A 22,500-nucleotide genomic window follows, 5' to 3' on the forward strand; every position below is an offset into this window, starting at 1 on the left:
ATAGATTTGACCAAGTAAGTTTTTACTGTTAAGCATTAGCACTATTTTCGTTCACTTGTTTTTCTCTAAAAGGCCTATGAGCATGCTGGAAAATCATGTGACCAATTCATTTGAGACTATTTAATGGAAGGATTAATCAGAAAGAAACAACTCTTGGAGCTTAAGAAAGATATAGGAATTTTCACAAAAAAAGCATTGGAATATAGGGGTTTTCACATGATTATAAACTGTGAAAAATAGTTTTTTTCATCATGCCATATTGGCTAATTATGCAATCATACTGTTTTTCTGCATGTAATTCAGTATTGCAATGGCAATAAATGAAAAATGTTTCATTGAATTCATCTTTTGTACTTTGACACCAGAGCAAGACCACTAACGGGGAAATTTTTTGGCGACCATCTTGAAAAAATGGCCGCCATATTGAATTTTTTTGCGGGCTAGGAATTTTAGCTGAAAACATGACCTACTCAGAACATTATTGCCAAATTTCAAGTTCATATCATAATTTGCACTATGTTTTTTTAACATAACCACACAAAAGGGACACATCTGGTGGCCATCTTGAAAAAGTGGCCGCCATATTGAATTTTTTTTTGTGGGTTGGTACTTTTTTTTTCCTGAAAAAAGTGACCTATCAGCAACAATCGTGCCAAGTTTCATGCTTATATCACAAAGTGCACGATTTGGAGCAAAATCTGCCTTAACCTGCTCCACTAGTCTGACCATTCACATCAAGCCAACCTAGTATGGGTGGCCCTGACTAGTACATCTTTGCTGATCATGGAGATACACAAACCCTTAACCCTTTCACCCACGTTAAGGTATCCCCATTCAGAAAGGGACATTATATATACATTAATATATATATATATATATATATATATACATATAAATATATATATATATATATATATATATATATATATATATATATATATATATATATATAGTATACTGTATTATATATATATATATATATATATATATATATATATATATATATATATATATATATGTATATATATACATAGGCAGAGAAAATATAATGGGATTGACAGATAATAGATATACATTAAGTACACCGAAATGGGTCCCTAGAGATTGCAAAGAGGGAAACGATTAATTGATGAGCTAAGAACGTTTGCAGGCGTGGACTGGCATAGAAAGACCATAAAATATGCAAGTGGAAGGACATGTCTGAGGGCTTTGTTCTGCAGTGATCCAGTAACGGATGATGATGATGATGATGATGATGATGATATATATATATATATATATATATATATATATATATATATTATATATATATATATATATTATTATTATTAATATTATTATCATTATTACTGTTATCACTTGCTAAGCTACAAGCCTAGTTGGAAAAGCAGGATGCTATAAGCCCAGGGGCTCCAACAGGAAAATAGCCCAGTGAGGAAAGGAAACAAGGAAAAATATTTCAAGAAGAGTAACAACATTATAATAAAGATCAATATAAGCAAATAAAAACTTTAACAAAATAGAGTAAGAGAAATAAGATAGGACAGTGTGCCCGAGTGTACCCTCAACCAAGAGAACTCTAACCCAAGACGGTGGAAGACCATGGTACAGAGGCTATGGCACTACCAAAGACTAGAGAACAATGGTATGATTTTGGAGTGTCCTTCTCCTAGTGCAGTAACCCCTCAGATGAAGAAGAATTGCTTGATAATCTCAGTGTTGTATGAGAACAGAGGAGAATATGTAAAAAGATAGGCCAGACTATTCAGCATGTGTATAGGCAAATGGAAAATAAATCGTAACCAGAGAGAAGGATCCAACGCAATACTGTCTGGCCAGTCAAAGGACCCAATAATTCTCTAGCGGTAATATCTCAACGGGTGACTGGTGCCTTGGCAAACCTACTACCTATATATATATATATATATATATATATATATATATATATATATATATATATACATATATTGTATATATACATATATATATATATATATATATATATATACATATATATATATATATATACACAATTCAAGTGAACATAGAAACAAATTAAAAATCTGAAAGAGCTTAAGGATTTACTTAATACATCCTCTTCCATGTGTGTCTATATACTGATCATATATATATATATAATATATATAATATATATATATAATTATATATATATATATATAAATATATATATACATATATATATATATATGTATATATATATATATGTATATATATATATATATATATATATATGTGTGTGTGTGTGTGTGTGTTATGCATATATATGTGTGACATGTGTACCTGAGAAATAAATTATAGGGATCAATAAACAGAAAACTTACCAAAAGATCGTACGCAGAACAGCTATGGAAATGAAATAAATTGATAGTTTTGCAAGTCCTATCTTTTTCACCAGCCAAAAAAGATTACAGTCACACAAATCAGAAACATCCATTTTAAAAAGATTTGATGGCCTGCATGAATCATGTACTTAATGTGCAAGACGATCAATCAAAAGTCAAAATACCGCCTGAACCAAATACCTCACAATTAAAATGCGAATAATATGCTTTAATGCATCCCCTGCTTTGCAAAGACAAGAGATTGTCTTGATGACTGGTGATGCCTAGTCATCTCTACTTGACGTCAATGAAGATTACATATTTTCAACGAATAAATCAAAATAAAATTATGGGCTAATGATATTCGACTGCCTTTAGTACCCAATCTCCGAAGAATTCCCAAATGCAGCGAAGAGAAAAAGATATCTTATCATCAGAGACCAGGACTTGAAGGATTCTTAATATTTCAGCAGAAGAATATTTACGTCGCATGAATCTGCGACCCAATGACTCATCACGCCGACGTCTGAGGAGGGTCATGGCTCCTTGGCAGTATTTACTTTTGCACCCAGTATTTACTTCTGAGGATTGAATATTTACTTCTGTGTTCTTCTTTGTCTTTAAGCTAGCTCTCCCCTTGGGTTTATCAATGGCCAAAATAATAATTAATACGGACTTATTCTTCATTAAATATGATGTTTCTGATTGAACCATTTTGAGTTTGAACGCTCATTTATGAAAAATAAAAATATAACAGATAATAAAGACTGTTAAACCATTTCGGGTCTTCTTGTGTACAAACAAAAAGCGAACATGTTCTTCAATAAAAAATCTGAAACCATAACATTTAAAAGAGAAGTAGTAAAAAGAACAGCATTTACGTACCGTGAGGTTTCATTTACGTATCTAAAAAATTTCAGTTATTTTTGGCGCTAGTGCCTTTGGCAGTTGTGACACTAGATACCGTACAATCATTCAATGTTTAAAAACTTTGGAAGCAGGAATAACTCACTGAGATGAAAAAAAAATATATATTTTCATAGCTTTGGCACAAGATAGCTTAAAACTGGTAAGAATATCTCGACTGTGACGTAAAAGTATATTTTCAAAGTTGTAACACTAGATAGTCATTCTTAAAAATTTACAGAAATAACCTGATTAATCTGTAAAAGTCTAATTTCGTATTTGTGACACTAGATAACACTCAGGTAATAAATCTTAATAACAAGCAATAATAACTCGACGGAGATTTAAAAGTCCATTAGCGCAGCTGTGACACCAGATATCTTGCAATTAGTCAATCTTAAAACTGGCAGAATTACTCAACGTAGATGTAAAACTCTATCTTCGTAGTTGCGACATTAGGTAGCTTACAGTTAATGTTAATAACGGTTACTCGCCTGAGATGTAGAAGTCCATTTTCGCTGTTGTGGCAATAGACGGCTTACAATTAGCCAATATGAAAAATTGACAGGAATAACTAAACTCCGCTGTAAAAGTCTTATTTTCGTAGTTGTAACAGTAGACAGCTTACAATTAGTCAACCTTTAAAACTGCAGGAATAACTCTACTCCGATGTAGAAGTTTATTTTCGTTACTGTGACAAAAAATACCTTAAAATTAGTTCATCTTAAAAACTCCCAGGTATAACTCGACTCGGATGAAAAATGTCTATTTTCATATTGTAACAGTAGACAACTTAAAATTAGTTAATAGAAAAAAAAAACTGGCAAGAATCACTATAATCAGATGTAAAAAGTCTATTTTCGTAGTCATGACATTAGATAGCTTACAATTAATTAGTGTCTAAAACTGGCAGGAGTTATGAAAGTCTATTTCAGTACCAGTGACAATACTTACTATGGAAAATTGATCAATCTTAAAAACTGGCATGAATATTTCAACTTATAAGTAAGCCTACTATCGTACAACTGTAAACTTCACTAGTGAGAGATCTTCCTTGGAAACGAGAGAGAGAGAGAGAGAGAGAGAGAGAGAGAGAGAGAGAGAGAGAGAGAGAGAGAGAGAGAGAATGTAAGATGATGCTTGATTATATTGGAATAGTATCATTGTTTATTGAAAATTTATTTCGATATCACTTAGACGAGAAAGAATACGTTAGTCTATATTCTCTCGCTCTCTCTCTCTCTCTCTCTCTCTCTCTCTCTCTCTCTCTCTCTCTCTCTCTCTCTTTCTCTCTCTCTCTCTCTCTCTCTCTCTCAAAGATAAAATAACATCTACCATAAATAAAATAACTAATTCTTAACAATAATAGGATGAAAAAATGAAAATGTTACCTTTGATTCTCTCTCTCTCTCTCTCTCTCTCTCTCTCTCTCTCTCTCTCTCTCTCTCTCTCTCTCTCTCTCTCCTCTCTTGGATCTCACTCATCAATCTTGGATAAAATATCGCTGAAAAAGCCCTCCAAACTTCAGCAGACTAAAGACAGGCATATTTCTCACGCATTGATGTCCGCCTAGAGCATAAAAGATGCCTACTTAATGCCACCTCCATTTCTATGCTAAGCGATTGCTTCTTGGAGTGTCTCGGGGTCGTAACGAGCCAACTAATTTATGTTGATGATTTTCGCCACTTAGCATCATTAGCTGCTAATTTATTGCTCGCGAATATCTGACAGAGTACAGAGGAAAAGAATCCCACGAGAGAGAGAGAGAGAGAGAGAGAGAGAGAGAGAGAGAGAGAGAGAGAGAGAGAGAGATTTAGGTAGGTGTAGATGAAGAAAAACTCGTTTATATAAACGTAAAAAGAAGCCCATAAAAACATGAACATTTGCTTGCCGACTGGAATGACACGAAAATCGACTAATCAATAGTAATAATAATAATAATAATAATAATAATAATAATAATAATAATAATAATAATAATAATAATAATAATAATAATAATAATAATAATAATAATAGTAGTAGCAGCAGCAGCAGCAGCAGCAGCAGCAGCAGCAGCAGCAGTTAGTAGTAGTAGTAGTAGTAGTAGTAGTAAAAGGAGCTAAATATCAAAGCTGTAACATTGATAATGATGATAATGTTTTCTGCTGTTAAAGTGTGAATATGGCAGTAAGTATCGTTTTATCTCCCTAACCAGGTTGATACGGCTTACTGTAAAATAATAATAATAAAAAAGATTTGTTATACTGTCATTACAGTAATATTACCTTATATTTGAGTTTCTAAAAAAATTTACATTATTAGTTACAATGTTATCGTCACCAACATCGTAAACATAATTTCTATAATCATTATTATTACCAAACTTGTTATTACTGGTAAGGTACTCGTTATCCATTGGGTTTATTAAATAAGATAGGATTTACGAATTTGGTACATAGTATAGCAGAAAACTAAAATGTGACTGCACAGGCCCTTTAAGAATGCCTACAGTACGCTGCTAGAGGTATATTGGGATACAAGCAAATGTCAAAACCTTAAAAAAAAATACAACAGATCTTACGAATGCAAAAAGGAGACAGGCCAGGTAGAGAGAGCAAATGTCTGTTGATAACCTTAAATAGAAACTTGTTCAATTGGCTGTGATTATGATCATGAGTAATGTGACAGCCATCCGTTTATGCTTTAATGAAAATTACGACATTCAGATATGAGGGAGTTTTGATAACGTAATTCAAGTTATAAATTTCTCGTATCCTAAAATAACGGTTCTTTTACGTCAGACTTGTCACAAGCGACATCCGTTCTCTCTCTCTCTCTCTCTCTCTCTCTCTCTCTCTCTCTCTCTCTCTCTCTCTCTCTCTCTCTCTCTCTCTCTCTCTCTCTCTCTCTAATTTGCTTTTTCTTTCTATTGTCTCATAATTATCAGAGCTAATGTACGGTACCTTGTTATTCCTATGGCCTTTACACTTGCTTAAAATTGTAGGCTATATATATATATATATATATATATATATATAAATATACATATATGTGTATATATATATATATATATATATATATATATATATATATATCTTCTTCTTCTTCTTTGTCTGCATATTTTCCCACTTTTATGTGGGGTCGATGTTTATTTACTTTCTTAGTATCCGTAGAAGTTTTTGTGTTCATGCTAAAGGTTTCAAACCTCAGGATGCCATAATAGCTAAAAGAATAAAGTTTATGTGAAATCATTCCACAATTTCCTGTTTACGGAGACAGGAGGACAGAACGTACTTTCGAAGAAATATGAAAAGGTCAGTTATTTTAAGGTCGTATTCAAAATGGCCATGATTTTACGGTCTGTGCGAGATTGAGTATCATATAAATCTTACTCCTATCATCATAAAATAAGTTCAACCAGACAAGACAGTCTCATTTCTTAAACTCTCATGAGGACTGACTAGAGGGCTTCGTTCGCATAAGAAAGGTATACATAGGAACACCCAATGAGGTTAAAGATGATGGGCAGCTAAGTACGAAAACACCCAAGGGAATGCATCAAAGTAAGAGGCCGAAAGCATTGCAAATGGGGGTCTGTAGAGACTGTGCAAAGAAGATTAGGAATGCCTGTTGTATGTCACCTAAGCCACCATGATCGGTTCACAAATCCCTCCCCAACCCAACTGCTCATCCAAGCAGTACTCACAGGGCTGAATGGTTAAGACTCCGTTGCTTAAAGACAAACGTAACTTGGTAGCAGTAAGAGTGTTTGCATACCAAGAATGTATATCTAAAGACGCATATTGTATTATGATATATATATATATATATATATATATATATATATATATATATATATACATATATATATATGTATATATATATGTATATATATATTTATATTTATATATATATATATATATATATATATATATATATATATATATATAGAGGGTTGTTGTGAGGCACTATACACGACCAGAGAGAGAGAGAGAGAGAGAGAGAGAGAGAGAGAGAGAGAGAGAGAGAATCATATGAGCATTTATCGCCCTTTAATAATTACGTACTGATGAAAAACATTGTATTACATAAATATCGGAACAAATCGCGTTCAATACCAAATACTTTAAATCCTTTTTTTTTATTTCTTTAAAAAACAATTAGTGTCTTTTTTTTTTTTTTTTTTTTTTTTTTGTCAGTTGGCAGACCATCTACTTTACTTCCTGTCTAGGGCTGAATGGTCGGTACATGCACACTCTTCGGTATGAAGTTGTATCAGCAGGGAATGTGTGTGTGTGTGTGTGTGTGTGTGTGTGTGGTAAAAGGCTCGCCTTTGCGTGTATTTTCTTCCCAGCAGTTTATATCATAACCTGGATTATGAAAGGAGATTGTGTGTGGGGGTTTGGTTTTTTTAAGTTTGTATTTTCAATTATTAGTTTCTATGTAGCTTATGCAGTATTCAGGAAATACACGTGTGTATGAGTGTGTGCGTAATTATTTCAAGCAAAAGTTGTGAAAATAATAGGAATATGAACAATAGATCATATTATAATGAATTAAATTGAAATACTTCCGATCAAAAATTAGAAGGAATGGTACAAAGATGGAAACAAAACGAGAAATATAAGACAAGAAAATAACGAAAAACAGAAGTATTCATGCAGCCATTTTTTCCTGACTTTCCTCTTTATTTTTGACATTTCATAGCGCATTTATGAGCTTGCGTGCACAAATGCTTGCGTGGGAACGCGCGTGCGTCGCTACGTAAATATATAATGATACAGGGTTATAGCCATAATTCGGGCGGCCCTCGGTTGCGTCCTAAATTATCAAACAAATCAAATGAGAGAGAGAGAGAGAGAGAGAGAGAGAGAGAGAGAGAGAGAGAGAGAGAGAGAGAGAGAGAGAGTTTGGATGTCTCTTCATCGGATAGCGGTGAAATTGTTAATCAAAATGATTAGCACATTATGATGATAATGATGATGATTCGCAGAGGCGCCATGGCAATGGATATGGTTAATTGTGTCATTTCCCTTCGTATATTATCATTCTATTGTCAAAACCTTACTTCGTACATTTGCATATTTGATTGTGAATCGTAAAGTCTATAAAACAAATCTAGCAATTCCACTTATTGTATTATGTTAAGATATATTGTGACACGTTATGATGGCAGCAGTTTTGCAAATAATTTCTTATACAAACTTACGTTTTGCCTTTAATATATCATGTTACTTGGCCAGTGCCCATTTTTGGTATGGCTGAGACCTCCACAGCTGTTTAACTACCATGTCGTTGGGTGAATATCCCCCAGTCTCAGCTCAAGGATCTATTTTGGTTTCCTTCGATTGACAGATAAAGATAATACTGCTCTGACTACACCACAAGGCATGCATATATATATATATATATATATATATATATATATATATATATATATATACATATATATATATATGCATATATATATGTATATATATGTATCTATAAATATATATATATATATATATATATATATATGTATGTATATATATACATATATATATGTATGTATATATATATATATATATATATATATATATATATATATATATATATATATATACACGCATCTTTGAAATCACACGAACGCTTTTTAGCACCCTTTCATGACCTTGATAATTATACATACCACAAAATCTTCTCGATGCGAATTCAGAGAAAACCCACAACACTATGACGCTTCTTCAGACTACTCTCCTTAGATTCTTCCTAAATTTAACCACTGATTACAAAACCTTTTATTATCTTTCAAACCTTAATCCGTCAATGATAATAATAATAATAATAATAATAATAATAATAATAATAATAATAATATATTGCAATAGATTTCAGAAAACTGGACAGTAGAATTCTATTAATAATAATAATAATAATAATAATAATAATAATAATAATAATTATAATAATAATAATAATACTGTTAATAAAAATAACAATAACAAGAATGATAATTACCACAACAACAACAACAACAACAACAACAACAACAACAACAATAATAATAATAATAATAATAATAATAATAATAATAATAAATGAGTTTGGACCCTTGAACCTTTGCAACAGACGCACACACACTCTCCCATAATCCCTATTATGGGATTATCATCAGACTCCCCGAATTACCAGGAGGGTCCTACGATCTGAACGGATATGAGGGAGTCAGGGATGACCGCAGGGTAACCATTATATACACTTCAGAGTGCCACACAGCTGTCCCAGTCGTGCTGGTGGTGCCATCAAGAGAACCAGTGCCACCCTTTCCCCCTCTCTCTCACTCACACTTTCGTCTCTCCCTCTCTGAAATTCAGTCTCTTTCTTCATTTCTTGGTTATCCGCAAAAGAAAGAGTTGTCATCTCGTACGGCGTAATTATATTAGTGTGACGGATAATCTGTGCTGACAGAATTGACTATACCCGCGAATTAGGTACCGGTTAAGGAGCATTGTAAAGAGACGAAATTTTGTTGAAAGAGTTGCGAGGAGAGTGCCTTCTAGAGGGATATTTACGCGCCAGAAAACCTGAAACCAGCTCCTTTCCGTCACACAGCAGATAAAGCGAGCAATATGAAGAGAGGAGTCGATTGCCTGTGTCGCTACTGGGTCGTCGCCATCCTGCTGTTGTCAATCCCCATCGTCGCGTTGGCCATTAGCGATGAAGCAGAAGCCGAAGGTAAGAACTACAGAAGTTGGAAACGGGTGATTGTGGACTCATTAGCTATCAGCAAATTACTTTTTTTTTTACTTGATTTATTTGCAATAGAAATCTACTTCTGTAATGACAAGAGGCAGTATGACACAAGAATTTCCGTTTCCCTTTGTTGTGTAGTATTAGGCCCTTTGCATACACGTGGCTAAATATATAGATTCATTATTATTATTAGAGTTATTTATCACAAGAACATTGTTTTACTTGATTGCTTCTAAATCCCGAGGTCAATTTCTTTGCTAAAGGAGTGACATTTCCCATTAGATTTTCAAATGCAGTCTTCGATATATATAAGTATCATACTCTCTTCTTTTGAACTAATCAAAAGTACAATGACACCTATACATGAAGCACGATTCATCTCTTTTCAAAGTATAAAAGTCGTACAGTCAAGGTTAGTGAGTAGAGTAATTATCATTATTCATGAAAACACATCCTTAACTATGCTGAATATTCTGTCACATTTAGTGACGAATTTGGTTAAGATAAGTCTTGACACCACTTACAAACTCATCTAAACAAACATAACACACAGGCATCATATCATGTAACCGACTTTACAAACATGTTGTTACTACGAATAAATATGAACAATGATAAACAAATTAATGAGGCTCCCGAGAGGCGTACGCAGATACAGGAAGGAGTCAATCACATGGTTTGATTTTACCTACGTGAGGAGACACTCGTTACGACTGAATATCCTACAACAACAAATGCAGCCGTTTCTAGACCACTGAAGGACAAGGCCTCAGACGTGACAAGGCGTGTCTGGGTTTGACCTGTTTCCATCAACACGCTAGCTAGTGCAGATTGGTGATTGTGGGAGACTTTTGTCTGATCGAACACAACAATCCAGCCCATAATGGCTAGCCCTGACTAGTACAGCTTTGCTGATCATAGCAATACATAAACCCTTTAACCCCTCAGAAAGGGTCATATATATATATATATATATATATATATATATATATATATATATGTATATATATACATACATACATATATATATATAAATATATATATATATATATTTATATATACATATATATATTTATATATATGCATGTATATATCTATATATATATATATATATATATATATATATATATATATATATGCATATATATATTTATATATATACATATATATATGATTATTTATAGATATAATTATTTTTACTGATTATTACTTCCAATTACATTCGCCTTACTTTTGGTACTCCTGGTATACCTCGTGATATCACCACTACTGCAATCATGCAAGCCTTCAATTTCAACTCTTCAGCTCATGACCTCATTAACAAAGACAATAACTTTATCTTGATTGTCAATATCATGAATAGTCATCTTTTCCATCAATTCTTTAAATTATTGAAGAGCAAAGGCATATAAGACAAATATTCAAACACCCCTTTCTAGCACGCTTAGACAAGAAAATGTTTGAGAAAGAAAAACGATTGTGAGAGTAAGGTGAAAAATAAGCAGAAAGCTGATTCCTAAGCATTAAATGTTCACCTATTCATCATCTCTTGCTAATCGTGTGCTCGTGTGGTGACGTACTTGGAATTCTCGTTGTGACTAAGAGTCACATAACACAGAGTCCCATAACGATAGGCATTTGCCAAGGACGTTTGAATGTATCTTTGTTCGGTCCTATCAACTGGTCTGTCGTTTCACTTGTCCCTTACTCAGCTTCATTCTAGATGAACTGCAAGAACAAAATGAAGAAGTAACCGTGTATTTATTTATTTCGTAGTTTTCATTTTTGTTCAAATCTTGTATTCTAATTGTGATATGTATTGCCTTTCTTGCACACATTCAGATAACATTTAATACTCTGCAACGTCTACATGATTCTGAAGAGAATTATGTTTTTTCTTTCTTTATGTGAACATTTTAATGATATATATTTGCTAATATTTTTTTCCTAATTTCAATCTTGTGCAAAGTCTACGTGCTGGTTAGAAAGAATAATATGTTTTATTTGTGTTGTGGACATACTGATTACGTAAACCTACTTACATATTTTCTTGTTTTTGTGTAACGCCTAAATTCGGTTTAATGAAGAGAAATGTGATTTTGTCTTATGACATTTACGTGAATTGTGGTTGTTTGCTGTTAATGGGTCCGAGGAGCAGAGATAATTGAAGGCTTGGTGAGGAGAATGACAGTCTATTTTACTCTTTTTTTTTTCATTCAAATCTCGAACTGGGATTGAATTTGTTTCATTAAATAATTTCTTTTTTCAATTTATAAATGTGTATGTTTCCAGACTTTTTACATATATCCCTTTTCATTTTCCTTTCCATCCGTTTCTCTATTCATGTATGAAAAATCTTTTTTATGTTATCTAATTAGCCATTTTATATCAATAAAAAAACTCCTATAAAAGCAACAACAACAATGATAATAATGATAAATAATTTAAGAAAAATACATACGCTCGAGGGTGTCGGTCGTTGAGGTATATAACCATCGAAAATATCTTAATTCAAACCAATTCTAAAAGAGGAAATGAGCCCAAACAGACTAGATTGAATTTATCTTAAAAAAAAAAAAAAACAGTTAACATTATGGGCCACCTAAGCAACAGCGCTATAGTAAGAATTCCTCCAAACCACTAATTGCTATCAATGTCATTAATGCTTATCATTTTTTTTTTGGAGCGAACTCAGATTACCCAGTCTGACAAGCACACTCATGCTTTTTTTTTTCGTTACTAGCTTTTTTTTCGCCCTTGGTATCTAAGGTCGGATAGTGTCATTTGATTTTGTTTTTTGTCTAATTATTTGCTTGAAATCTAAGAGGAGATGTCAGCTGGTCACTTGTACAGGCAAACGAGTTTGGAATCTTTGTAAAAGTCGTTATCTACGTCTCGCTGGTATTCGTGATACACACGTTTCAACATACACATAATTATACATACATGCGCACACTCTCAGACACACACACACACACACATATATATATATATATATATATATATATATACATACATACTACACACACACACATACATATATATATATATATATATATATATATATATATATATATATATATATATATATGTGTGTGTGTGTGTGTGTGTAAATATCAACCACAATAGCATTTAATAGCGAATTCTACCTTGGGAATATATATCCACTGAATTCTGTTATGGTAATAGCTTTTGGCTGGGCAGAGATTCGAACTCGTGCCACTCGGCCGAAACCATGTCCGTGAGGTCTCTACCAACTGTGCTATAAATGAATTTCAGTGGATATATATTCTCACGGTAGAATTCGATATCAAATGCCATTGTGGTTGATATTTACATTGATTAAAATCAGGAGTGTTAGTGATATATATTCATATATATATACATATATATATATATATATATATATATATATATATATATATATATATATATATATATATATACACATATATATATACAGTATATACATATATATACATATATATATATATATATATATATATATATATATATATACACACACACACACACACACATATATATATATATATATATATATATATATATATATATATATATATATATATATATTTATTTAAATGATCCATTTCTCTAATCGTCCAGTCCAGTAAATGAGATTTTTCCTTTTAGAAAATTCCGTTTTGCAACTCACTGACAAGGAGAAAGGATGCAAAAAACTGTGATGTTTTATTACGTTATTGTTTGCAAGTTTTATTTCTGGGGTATTTTTATAAAAACCACGGGGGAATTTATAACGTATTTCTCATTAGACCCTTTATTAATAGAGCAGTAATTAGTTGCTTTTGTTGTTTGACCACATGACAGCATTTTAATTTCTCCTCCATTACTAATCCAATTCAACAACGTCTTTAAATTCATATAGAGTCTACAATTTTGAGCTTTTAATGCCATCTTACTTCCTGTAAGATATTATTAATCTTCTAAAGTTATTATCTTTATCGTGGCGTATAGCCGTAGACCACCTACCGAGTTGTACTTACAAAATTTTAATACGTTAAAACTTGACTTCTAAGATTGACTTTTCATAAAACATCGTTTACTTCCTTATGTGTTGAAATGTCTGCATTATTTTGACACTTCAATTCATAATTAATTCGTTTGAATTGCATAACGTAAGGTGGAACATTTTGGATATATCACTGTAATTGTTCAGGCTTTTTTTAATTCCCCCAATCATCATTAATCCTTTCGAATTTAATCTCATAACAGGGCATATGGCTATCTACCGCACTGAGAAGTCTTCCGTCGTTAAGTCCGTTTGTGTATCTAAAAAGCCCACATCCGGGCTGCAGTGGGAAATTTCATGCCACGATGAATTCTGATTGGTTGAATTGAGAGCCAAGTGGCTCTAGTGGAATGGTGGTGATCATAGGGGCTTGTTGTCACCCTGCAAGACAGGAAGGCTGGTGCTGCTACTACACTAGTACAGAAAACATATTTCGTAGGAATGAATTTGTGTTCCATCACGAGATTGGTGTTCGTGTTATATCTCCCTTACTTAATGCTGTTTATTGTTGAATTATTAAACAAATCTGATAAAATGTGTGTAATGAAAAGTTATCTCTCTCTTTAAAGACTCTAATTCCTTTCTTCATCTTCCTCAAATGAATACAATACTCAAACTTTTCTCGCAAGGTTATCCATGAATCAGCAGTTAAATAATGAACCAGGCAGTGTCCGATTACTCGTTTTTTTTTTCTCTAGAATCAACCTTTATTAGTGAAAATAATGTCCTTTATGGTTGCTTATTTCGTAATATACACAACTTTGGTAGTAAAATAATTCATCTTATTTTTCGTCATGATTCCAAAAACTTCTTTCCCTCTTGGTTTGATTGAACAAGTAAAGTTGAAAAGATGACTGGACATGTCTCGGGTAATGTGGGCAGACTCTTTTTTGTCATCTTGGACAATTAGGGCAATTCAGTTCATTCCTCCTTGTTTGTTTTCGTGTTCACTGAGACTGTGGTTTTCAGGGTTAAAACGAAGTAAACTCGCCATGTCAAAACAAATTCACCTGGTTCTATACTGCAAACTTTTAAAGAAATGCACGAACATTTCTAAAAAAAGAAGAGAGTGGATAATATTTACTGTCATGCGAAAATTTACACAATAACATAAAAATCAGAAACAAACGTCACGACCGTGCTACGTTCAGGTAATTTTACGAATAAATCAGATTGAAGACGAAACCATGACAATCATAATAGGAATAAAAATAAATTCTTAAATAAAATATAGCGATAGTAAGATACAAGCCAACAAAACTCTTGGTCCTATCTTGGCGACTTTGCTTTACATATTTCGAAGGGATATGGGAGAGTTTGGAAGCACTTCTGATCACGAGAGAGATATCAGGCTTCTTATCAGACAACTCAATTTCAAATGTACGTGATGGCGCTATATGTGTTCTCTATGTGTTCCTTTCCTTTACTCTCGCCCATCCTTTAGTGGCCTCCTCTCTCCTCTTTCCTCTTTCTCCACTCTGTTAAAATGAATTTCTGCAAATTTCCTCTTGCCTTACCCTTTCATATGCAGATGATGGTATTAATCATTAAACTGGAATTCCTTCAAACCCCTCTTCCAGTGTTCACTTAATCTTTTTTAATATCGGAATGTGCTATCTTTATGGATTTTGATACTATCTTAAAATTTGGCAGGAGAAATTTCCTTCTTTCCAAGACACATTCCTTCAAATTTCCTTACCACATAGACTTTCTAAATTCAAAACGAGGTTTTCAGGCTTAGAAAATTTGTATTTTAGATTTCAAAATTAATAGTAATGTTTTCTGGGAGGTTCGCATTATTAATTAGATTATGTTGGTAAAGAATTTGTTTTGTTCATTTTGTGGAGCAGACACTCTTCTGAGAAGCACCTTATCCATTTTTAACTATCATTGAAAAATAAGGGAAGCTCTTTAATTGTTAATATTCTTAAGTGGACAAAATGAAAATTGTTATGTCCAGCAATTAACACAGGCTCTACTATCATAAGGTCGCTTCTCCATTAATCAATCAAGAAATCACTCTGCTTGGTTTGAGGATATCCCTTTAGATATTGCTCTCAAGAGCAACCACTCATTGGCATTCTTTGGTCCCGCCAGGCTTCCCGCCAACTTATCAGACTTAATCCTTCTTCCTATTCGCTTCCATATGTTAGTTCATTCATTCATCGGTTTTTCCATAACCATTTGATTTCAACCGACGTTAAAACTCCCGAATCCTACAAAACAAACTCTGAAGCATTGAAAGAATCCTAAGTAATTTGACCTACCTCTCTTCAAGGGGTAAGTCTGTCACCAGATATACCAAGGATAAAACTTACCCAGACTTCCCTATAAATCACTCTGTTTTCAGAAGCAATATTAGTCTCGATGACCATACAAAAAGGAAAAAAATGGCCACATTTACTAAGAAAAAGGCAAAAAGATGTAACGGTAGAGAAGAATAGGTGGAAAAGGATTAAGTAGAGGACACAGCTGTAACCATCCAAAAATAATCAAAACAGAAACCATAACTTTTCTAATGCAAAAAAAAAAAAAATAAAAAATAAAAAAAATAACTAACTAAATAAATAAATGAATAAATAAACAAACAATTATTACGCAATTGAAACTACAAGGAAGATGAATGATAAAATAATCAAGGCAAGGAAGTAACGCCAAAGGATAATCAGTGGCAGAAACAAGAATAACAAGAATAACACGAAGAACTATAAAGGCAATGTACAACCAACAGCAACAACAACTAAAGAACTCCAAACCTTTTTACTTTTTATTATTTTTTGGCCCAGTGCGTGCTGTTCGCGGCTTCTTTAGAGGGCACTGTTAGTTTTAACTGCAGTACGACGTCCCCTTGGTAAAATATAATCCAAGTCATGCTTATTGCGTTGAGGTATATCGTTGCTCATACTTCATTTTATTTACTATGTTATGACTTACTTAATTGTGTACGTTAGTGGTTCATACCTTATCAATTGCATTAAAGTACGCCATGTTTTATTACGGTAGCTAAGTTGTTACAATTTGTTACTCACACTAGCGCATGTCATACTTCTTCCTATAAGTTAGGGTATACAAGTTAATCTCCGTCATACTCTGCCACCCAAATTAAGGTTCCTATTTCATACAATTTTATGACGAAATACAACCGCATATTGACATATTCATAATATTAATTCTTTTTCTGTCAATAGATTTATGCAAAATATTTCCGAAAACTGTTAAATCAATTTGTAGGTATATTTCTCGCAAATAAAATACTAAATGTTTCGCTCTTTGTCCCTCTTGCAAACAAACAACCAAACATATATTCACAAACTCATTAAAACCACTGTTTTGTAAAATCATCAAGCCTTCTTCCCAGCTGGTGGTAATTCTTTGCCACAAAAATGTCGAAACTGGTGTGGTAATGCTTTAGCATCATTAAGCCTTATCTAACGGCAATTCCCAACAAAAACAAAAATAATTTTCAAGATCATGGATAACTCTGGTCTCAGAAAGGGAGTTGACAGCTGAGTTTATTCCATGCGTTTACCAGGCTTTACTGACTGTGTTCGGGTACGTCATTGAGATTCGTAACAATTCATCAGAACCTTTGATAGCCTTTTTACGTTAAAAACTTTAGAGTGAATGTGAAGAACGAAAGGACAATCGCGAATGACTTTGTAATTAAATCACGCTTTACCAACCGAAAGAAAAATGAAAAATAAAAGTAATGGGATGAGTAAGTCTGTTACTGCCAGAGCTTTCAGGCCTAACATGCTTTTATTGCTGTTTCCCATCTCATTCAGTTGGCAAAAAAAAAAAAAAAAAAAAAAAAAAAAAAAAATAGAAACCTTGTTTTGACAGCATTTGCGTGTTTGCAGTTTTACTACATTATGTGCTATAGTGAAAAGACCATCGGGTAATATCAACAACAACAAAAACATAATGATAGGATTGATATCAATAGTAATAGCGGAAACCCTAAGCTTCATGTCATAAAAGAATATGAGTAACAGCCCTACTTCAAATGGCTTATCAATAAGACTTTTTTTATCTTGTTAATTCGTCACATCCTTCTAAGAAAAACAAAAGATGGAGTAAAAAATTAATCGCCCTTCAATCGAAAGGATTGGACAATTTCAGTCTAAAATCCTATGAATGCTTCTTCACCAAATGCCTCAGAAATTATCTCTTCAGGAAATCCTCCAAGCCCCAAGAAACAGCGTGACTTGTCCCTATTTTATAAGATAGCAAGCGAGAATGAGGGAAAGATAATTCCTGACATTTAATAATCACCGGATGCCTTTACTAGTTATGAAATCTTAATATACTAAACCAAAATAAGTATGACTGATATTTCTTATAGGTCAAACACTGATTTGGATTTCGTTCAGACTTCGTTTCCTGGGAAGATGAAATTATGATAATCTTTTGAACGAGGCAGATCTTTCATCATTTATTATATTTTCTCCGTTACATGGTAATAAACAATTGTAAGGAGTTATGATACCAAAAAAAAAAATAACTCTTAAATATAATTATTGACGTTCCCGTAAAAATTATGAAAAGTTAAAATCAAAGCAATGTTATATTCACATATCCTTGTCATTAGCCTCGCCTTTACTTGTCTAGATTTTTTTTTCATGTGAAAGTTCATCAATTAAAAATATAACAAACCAGCCATATTCCCCTGTAAAACGACATTCTGCGAAAGGTGGAAGGGGCAGGAGATAATTGGGGTAGAGCTGAGAGTCTGAAATTTGCAGGACGAAATACATTATTTTTGTCAATCGTCTTATTTCGACTTTTAACATTTTAAAAGGAATATTTATCATTGGATTTTGATTTCATTATGAGATATAATAGTGATATTGGATAATTTAATACAATGAATTCTTCGGTTCCAGTATGCCAATAAAATTTAAAGTGTTTCTTACACGGACTGTATAAGGGTAGGAAAAATATCTATTATTTACAATAAACATTTACCACATTTTCCATTAGAAGTTACCGATATATTACGATTGTAAGGTCGGAAGTAGTTAACCCGATGGCCAGTACCTATAGTTTTAAGTACCATTTGGATGGGGGTGAAACGTATATAAAACAGCTGAGTACCTCCTCGTGTAGGCGTAGAGGGAGGTGATAGGAGGTATATGAGAAGTTATTTCAAGGTTTAAAATAGCAAATTGGGGTCAAATGAAAAAGGTCATCATGTTATATAATTTAGAAATATCGAGTAAAATCTTTAAATACACTTACTAATTTATATAAGGATGAAGCAGTCAGATGGGAAAGAAAAGTGACAAGCTCTTTTCAGAGTAGCAGCAGTCAGCTAGGCTTGAGAAATATAAACAATTGGAGAAGGTGGTAGGCATCATGGTAGTAATCTATTTATCTATTATATAAGAACAAAAGTCTGGAATATTTGTGTAGGAAAAAACTCTAGAAGCTATTTCCTGCTAGCGAGGAGTAAGAACTTCACAAGAATAACTTCTAAAAATGTTGTAATTTATGTGAGAAAACAAATATACTTGTAAGTAAAACTACGACAAAAATTATCAGTAAACACTTCTGTCAATCTGAGAAAAAAATTACGTCCATGTAAGTAAAAAATGGCAAGTAGCTTAAATGAACAAGTTTTATGCAGCCATCCTGAAAGTTTAGAAACTAATGATCAAGAAATCCATCAATTTACCATCAATAAATGTAACTATAGTCAATTCTTTATAATGAGGCCGATTTGCACCGACTCGCAGGGGTGCCTTTTTCTCTCGAATAAGTTTCCTGATCGCTGATTGGTTAGAATTATCTTGTCCAACCAATCAGCGATCAGGAAACTTTTCCGAGCTAAAAGGGCACCCCTGCGAATCGGTGCAAATCTGTCCCACTAAAAGAATTAACTATAAACAATCTCAAAGTGAAACTGGCGACTGCATAAAGAATAATCCACTTGTTTCTCTCACTTATAGATTGCACCTTCTATGAAGGAGACAGACATACAAAAACTATGAACCAAATGCTATCTACAGGAGTCCAACAAAAAGGATTCATATTTGCTGCAACACTGTCTTTGACATCACAGGATACTGAGAAAAGCTGTGAAATCAATATCCTAGGTATTGACGTGGCCATAAGTTGTGGCAACAACAAAATGAAAGTCTTCAAATGGTCTCCAGATCTCTTCAAAGAACACGATATCACTGAACTTTGGGTGCACCTAGGACCCCTTGGAGAACGGAATGCAGAGGAAAGTATTGAAGAACAGGGGGAAAGCACCGTCTCAACAGACCTGGTGCTAATAGGGCGTCGTGGAGCCCACAGAGGCCACATTTTGTTTCCTTCCTCTGGTCTCATCCCTCCCATAACCGTTAGATGGAAACCTATGGAGCCCCTGTCCTACTACTACAACTGTGTTACAGGTAAATATCTCGTCCATTAATTTCTTTAAAAAAAAAAATTAAGTAAAAAAATGTTAAGCACTAAACAATCTTACCTAAAATCATAGATACCAGCAAGATTGTGTTGTCATCAAACAAGTGCTAGTAGTATCTCATTTATTTTGTTTGAAAAAGATTAATGTGAAACAAATAGCTTGTTGGTCACTAGTCCAAGGTATAGATTTTTAGACAGCTTGTCCAATCTACTCGAAGAGTTCAATTTTAGACAACAGCAATTCTTTTCAAGAGATTTACATGATCAGCATGCCTTTTATACCATCCCAAAATATTAGTACCGAAATACAAAATAAAAGTCTTTACTTAGTTTAGTAGACAACACAATAAGCCTAAATGCCATGTTGTAAGCCTAATAATCCCATTGAGATAAAATGTATAAAATAATTCTAATATATAAAATCTAACCGTTTTTCTCCCAATTAGGAAAAACTATAGTTACCGAGTATACTTAGTCATGATCCGCACATAAAATTAAAGATGAAATAAGCAATTTTCATCTGAGTGGAGTAGCTATACGGCTATCGATAATTTACTATGGCATCAGTTGTTTTTGCCATAGCCTCAAGGCTACATGAAGTCATGAAGACACAAACATACAAACAAAAATATACAAAATTTTTCACACATTTTATCCGGAGTCTGATTTTAACGACTATAAAACTAGCATACAATGTTCCATAACAATGTCAACTTCCTTACCTTTCAAAGCACGCATTTGTCTTCTTTTTAAGGATGTCTGTTCAGTAAGAGCTTGGCGACGCCTCCAGGAATGCACTCTATTTTCTTCAGGACTGGTAAGGAGTTTTCCCACCTTTTGGTAGCCTACAACTCCACTGTCACCCACACCGAGCAAAAGATAGTACTCAACGCATCCGATGTAATTGTTGACAATAAATGGAGAAATTTGACCGTCGTCTGGAATAAACAAGATGGCGGAATTGGGGTAAGTTTGTGAGATTTTGCTTATAATGGTAATTCATAACTTTTTCATCCTTCATGCACTACCAGTCAAAACTAAAGTCAACAAACATTCCAGATTTGGTGTTTTATAATATAATTTAAGGTTCAAGGAACAGACATGGTGTGGAGCTATGATAATTTTATGGGAAAGGATTGTATATCGTTAATTGTGGAATAATTGGACAATTTCATGTTATCAATCATTACAAACCTCATACAAGTTATTTGTTCTTCATAGGCACTCAGACAAGTCTAAAAAACAATAAAATTGGGGAGCATGGGAAATTTCATATCCCCTTAGATAGGGTCGATAGCAATGGTTAGATTTCCAGGATTATTCAAGTAATATTCTAAAACTAAAGACGTGGAGAAAAATAATTTAATCTGAAATTCAATATAGAATATTGGGTTTTAACCACGAAGGATTCTTGGCTCATGTAACCGATTTAAAAAGCAATGTCTACTCTTTAGACTGCAACCTCGGCTTATATCTATCCTAAGAAACCTATTTTGGCACACTTTTACTCATCCTACCCAATAAATCTTAGCACTTTGTTCCTTGCCTAATAAGACTTAAACAAAAAATCCTGATTGTTTTACCCCAACTTTACCTGCCTATACAACTTAAAACTTCCTTACCTAATTACAGCTTCGATTCGGATTCGAAAACTTTTGATTTCAAATCTCGCACCAAAATGCTAAAAGACTAGTTTTTAATGTGAATATCTTGACCTGGAATGGCCTAGTATCTCATACACTAGTGGTAGCCTATTGGAAACGTCCCTGCCTGGCGATCTGTTGGAATGGGATTAGTACGCGCACAAGCTTGATAGTTTTGCCAGGCTGACACTTGCACGACTTTTTGCCACAAATTTGTCGTGGCAAGTCGTGACATTTTGTGGCTCGAACTGGAAAATAAAAAAAAAAAAAAAAATTACCTCAGAATCACAGCTCACCTGTCCACATTGACACGAACTGGCACGACGAGTTCACGACGAGTTCATGCAAAGTTTTAGCATAGTTTGCACACTTCCCGCATCGTCCTGACGAGTTCACGAACAGTTCGCGCATAGTTCACGCCGCGTTC

The 22,500-nt window shown here is 33.4% G+C and overlaps 1 protein-coding gene and 1 long non-coding RNA gene across 2 annotated transcripts in view; one reads left to right on the top strand and one right to left on the bottom strand.

Annotated features, from left to right (window-relative positions):
• LOC137630655 (uncharacterized) overlaps positions 1 to 21,285 on the bottom strand; it is an 84,037-nt gene extending 62,752 nt beyond the window's left edge. The window contains exon 1 of the long non-coding RNA XR_011041750.1: positions 21,153 to 21,285. This is a non-coding gene — a long non-coding RNA (uncharacterized lncRNA). The remainder of the gene's footprint in view (positions 1 to 21,152) is intronic.
• The window catches only part of LOC137630650 (uncharacterized), a 17,789-nt gene continuing 4,777 nt past the window's right edge, over positions 9,489 to 22,500 (top strand). The window contains exons 1-3 of the mRNA XM_068362264.1: positions 9,489 to 9,947; positions 19,968 to 20,417; positions 21,185 to 21,396. Of these exons, the coding sequence (XP_068218365.1) occupies positions 9,842 to 9,947; positions 19,968 to 20,417; positions 21,185 to 21,396 (768 nt within the window). The 5' untranslated portion in view covers positions 9,489 to 9,841. The remainder of the gene's footprint in view (positions 9,948 to 19,967; positions 20,418 to 21,184; positions 21,397 to 22,500) is intronic.

Source organism: Palaemon carinicauda, chromosome 38 (assembly GCF_036898095.1).
Source record: "Palaemon carinicauda isolate YSFRI2023 chromosome 38, ASM3689809v2, whole genome shotgun sequence".
Taxonomy (NCBI): Eukaryota; Metazoa; Arthropoda; class Malacostraca; order Decapoda; family Palaemonidae; genus Palaemon; species Palaemon carinicauda.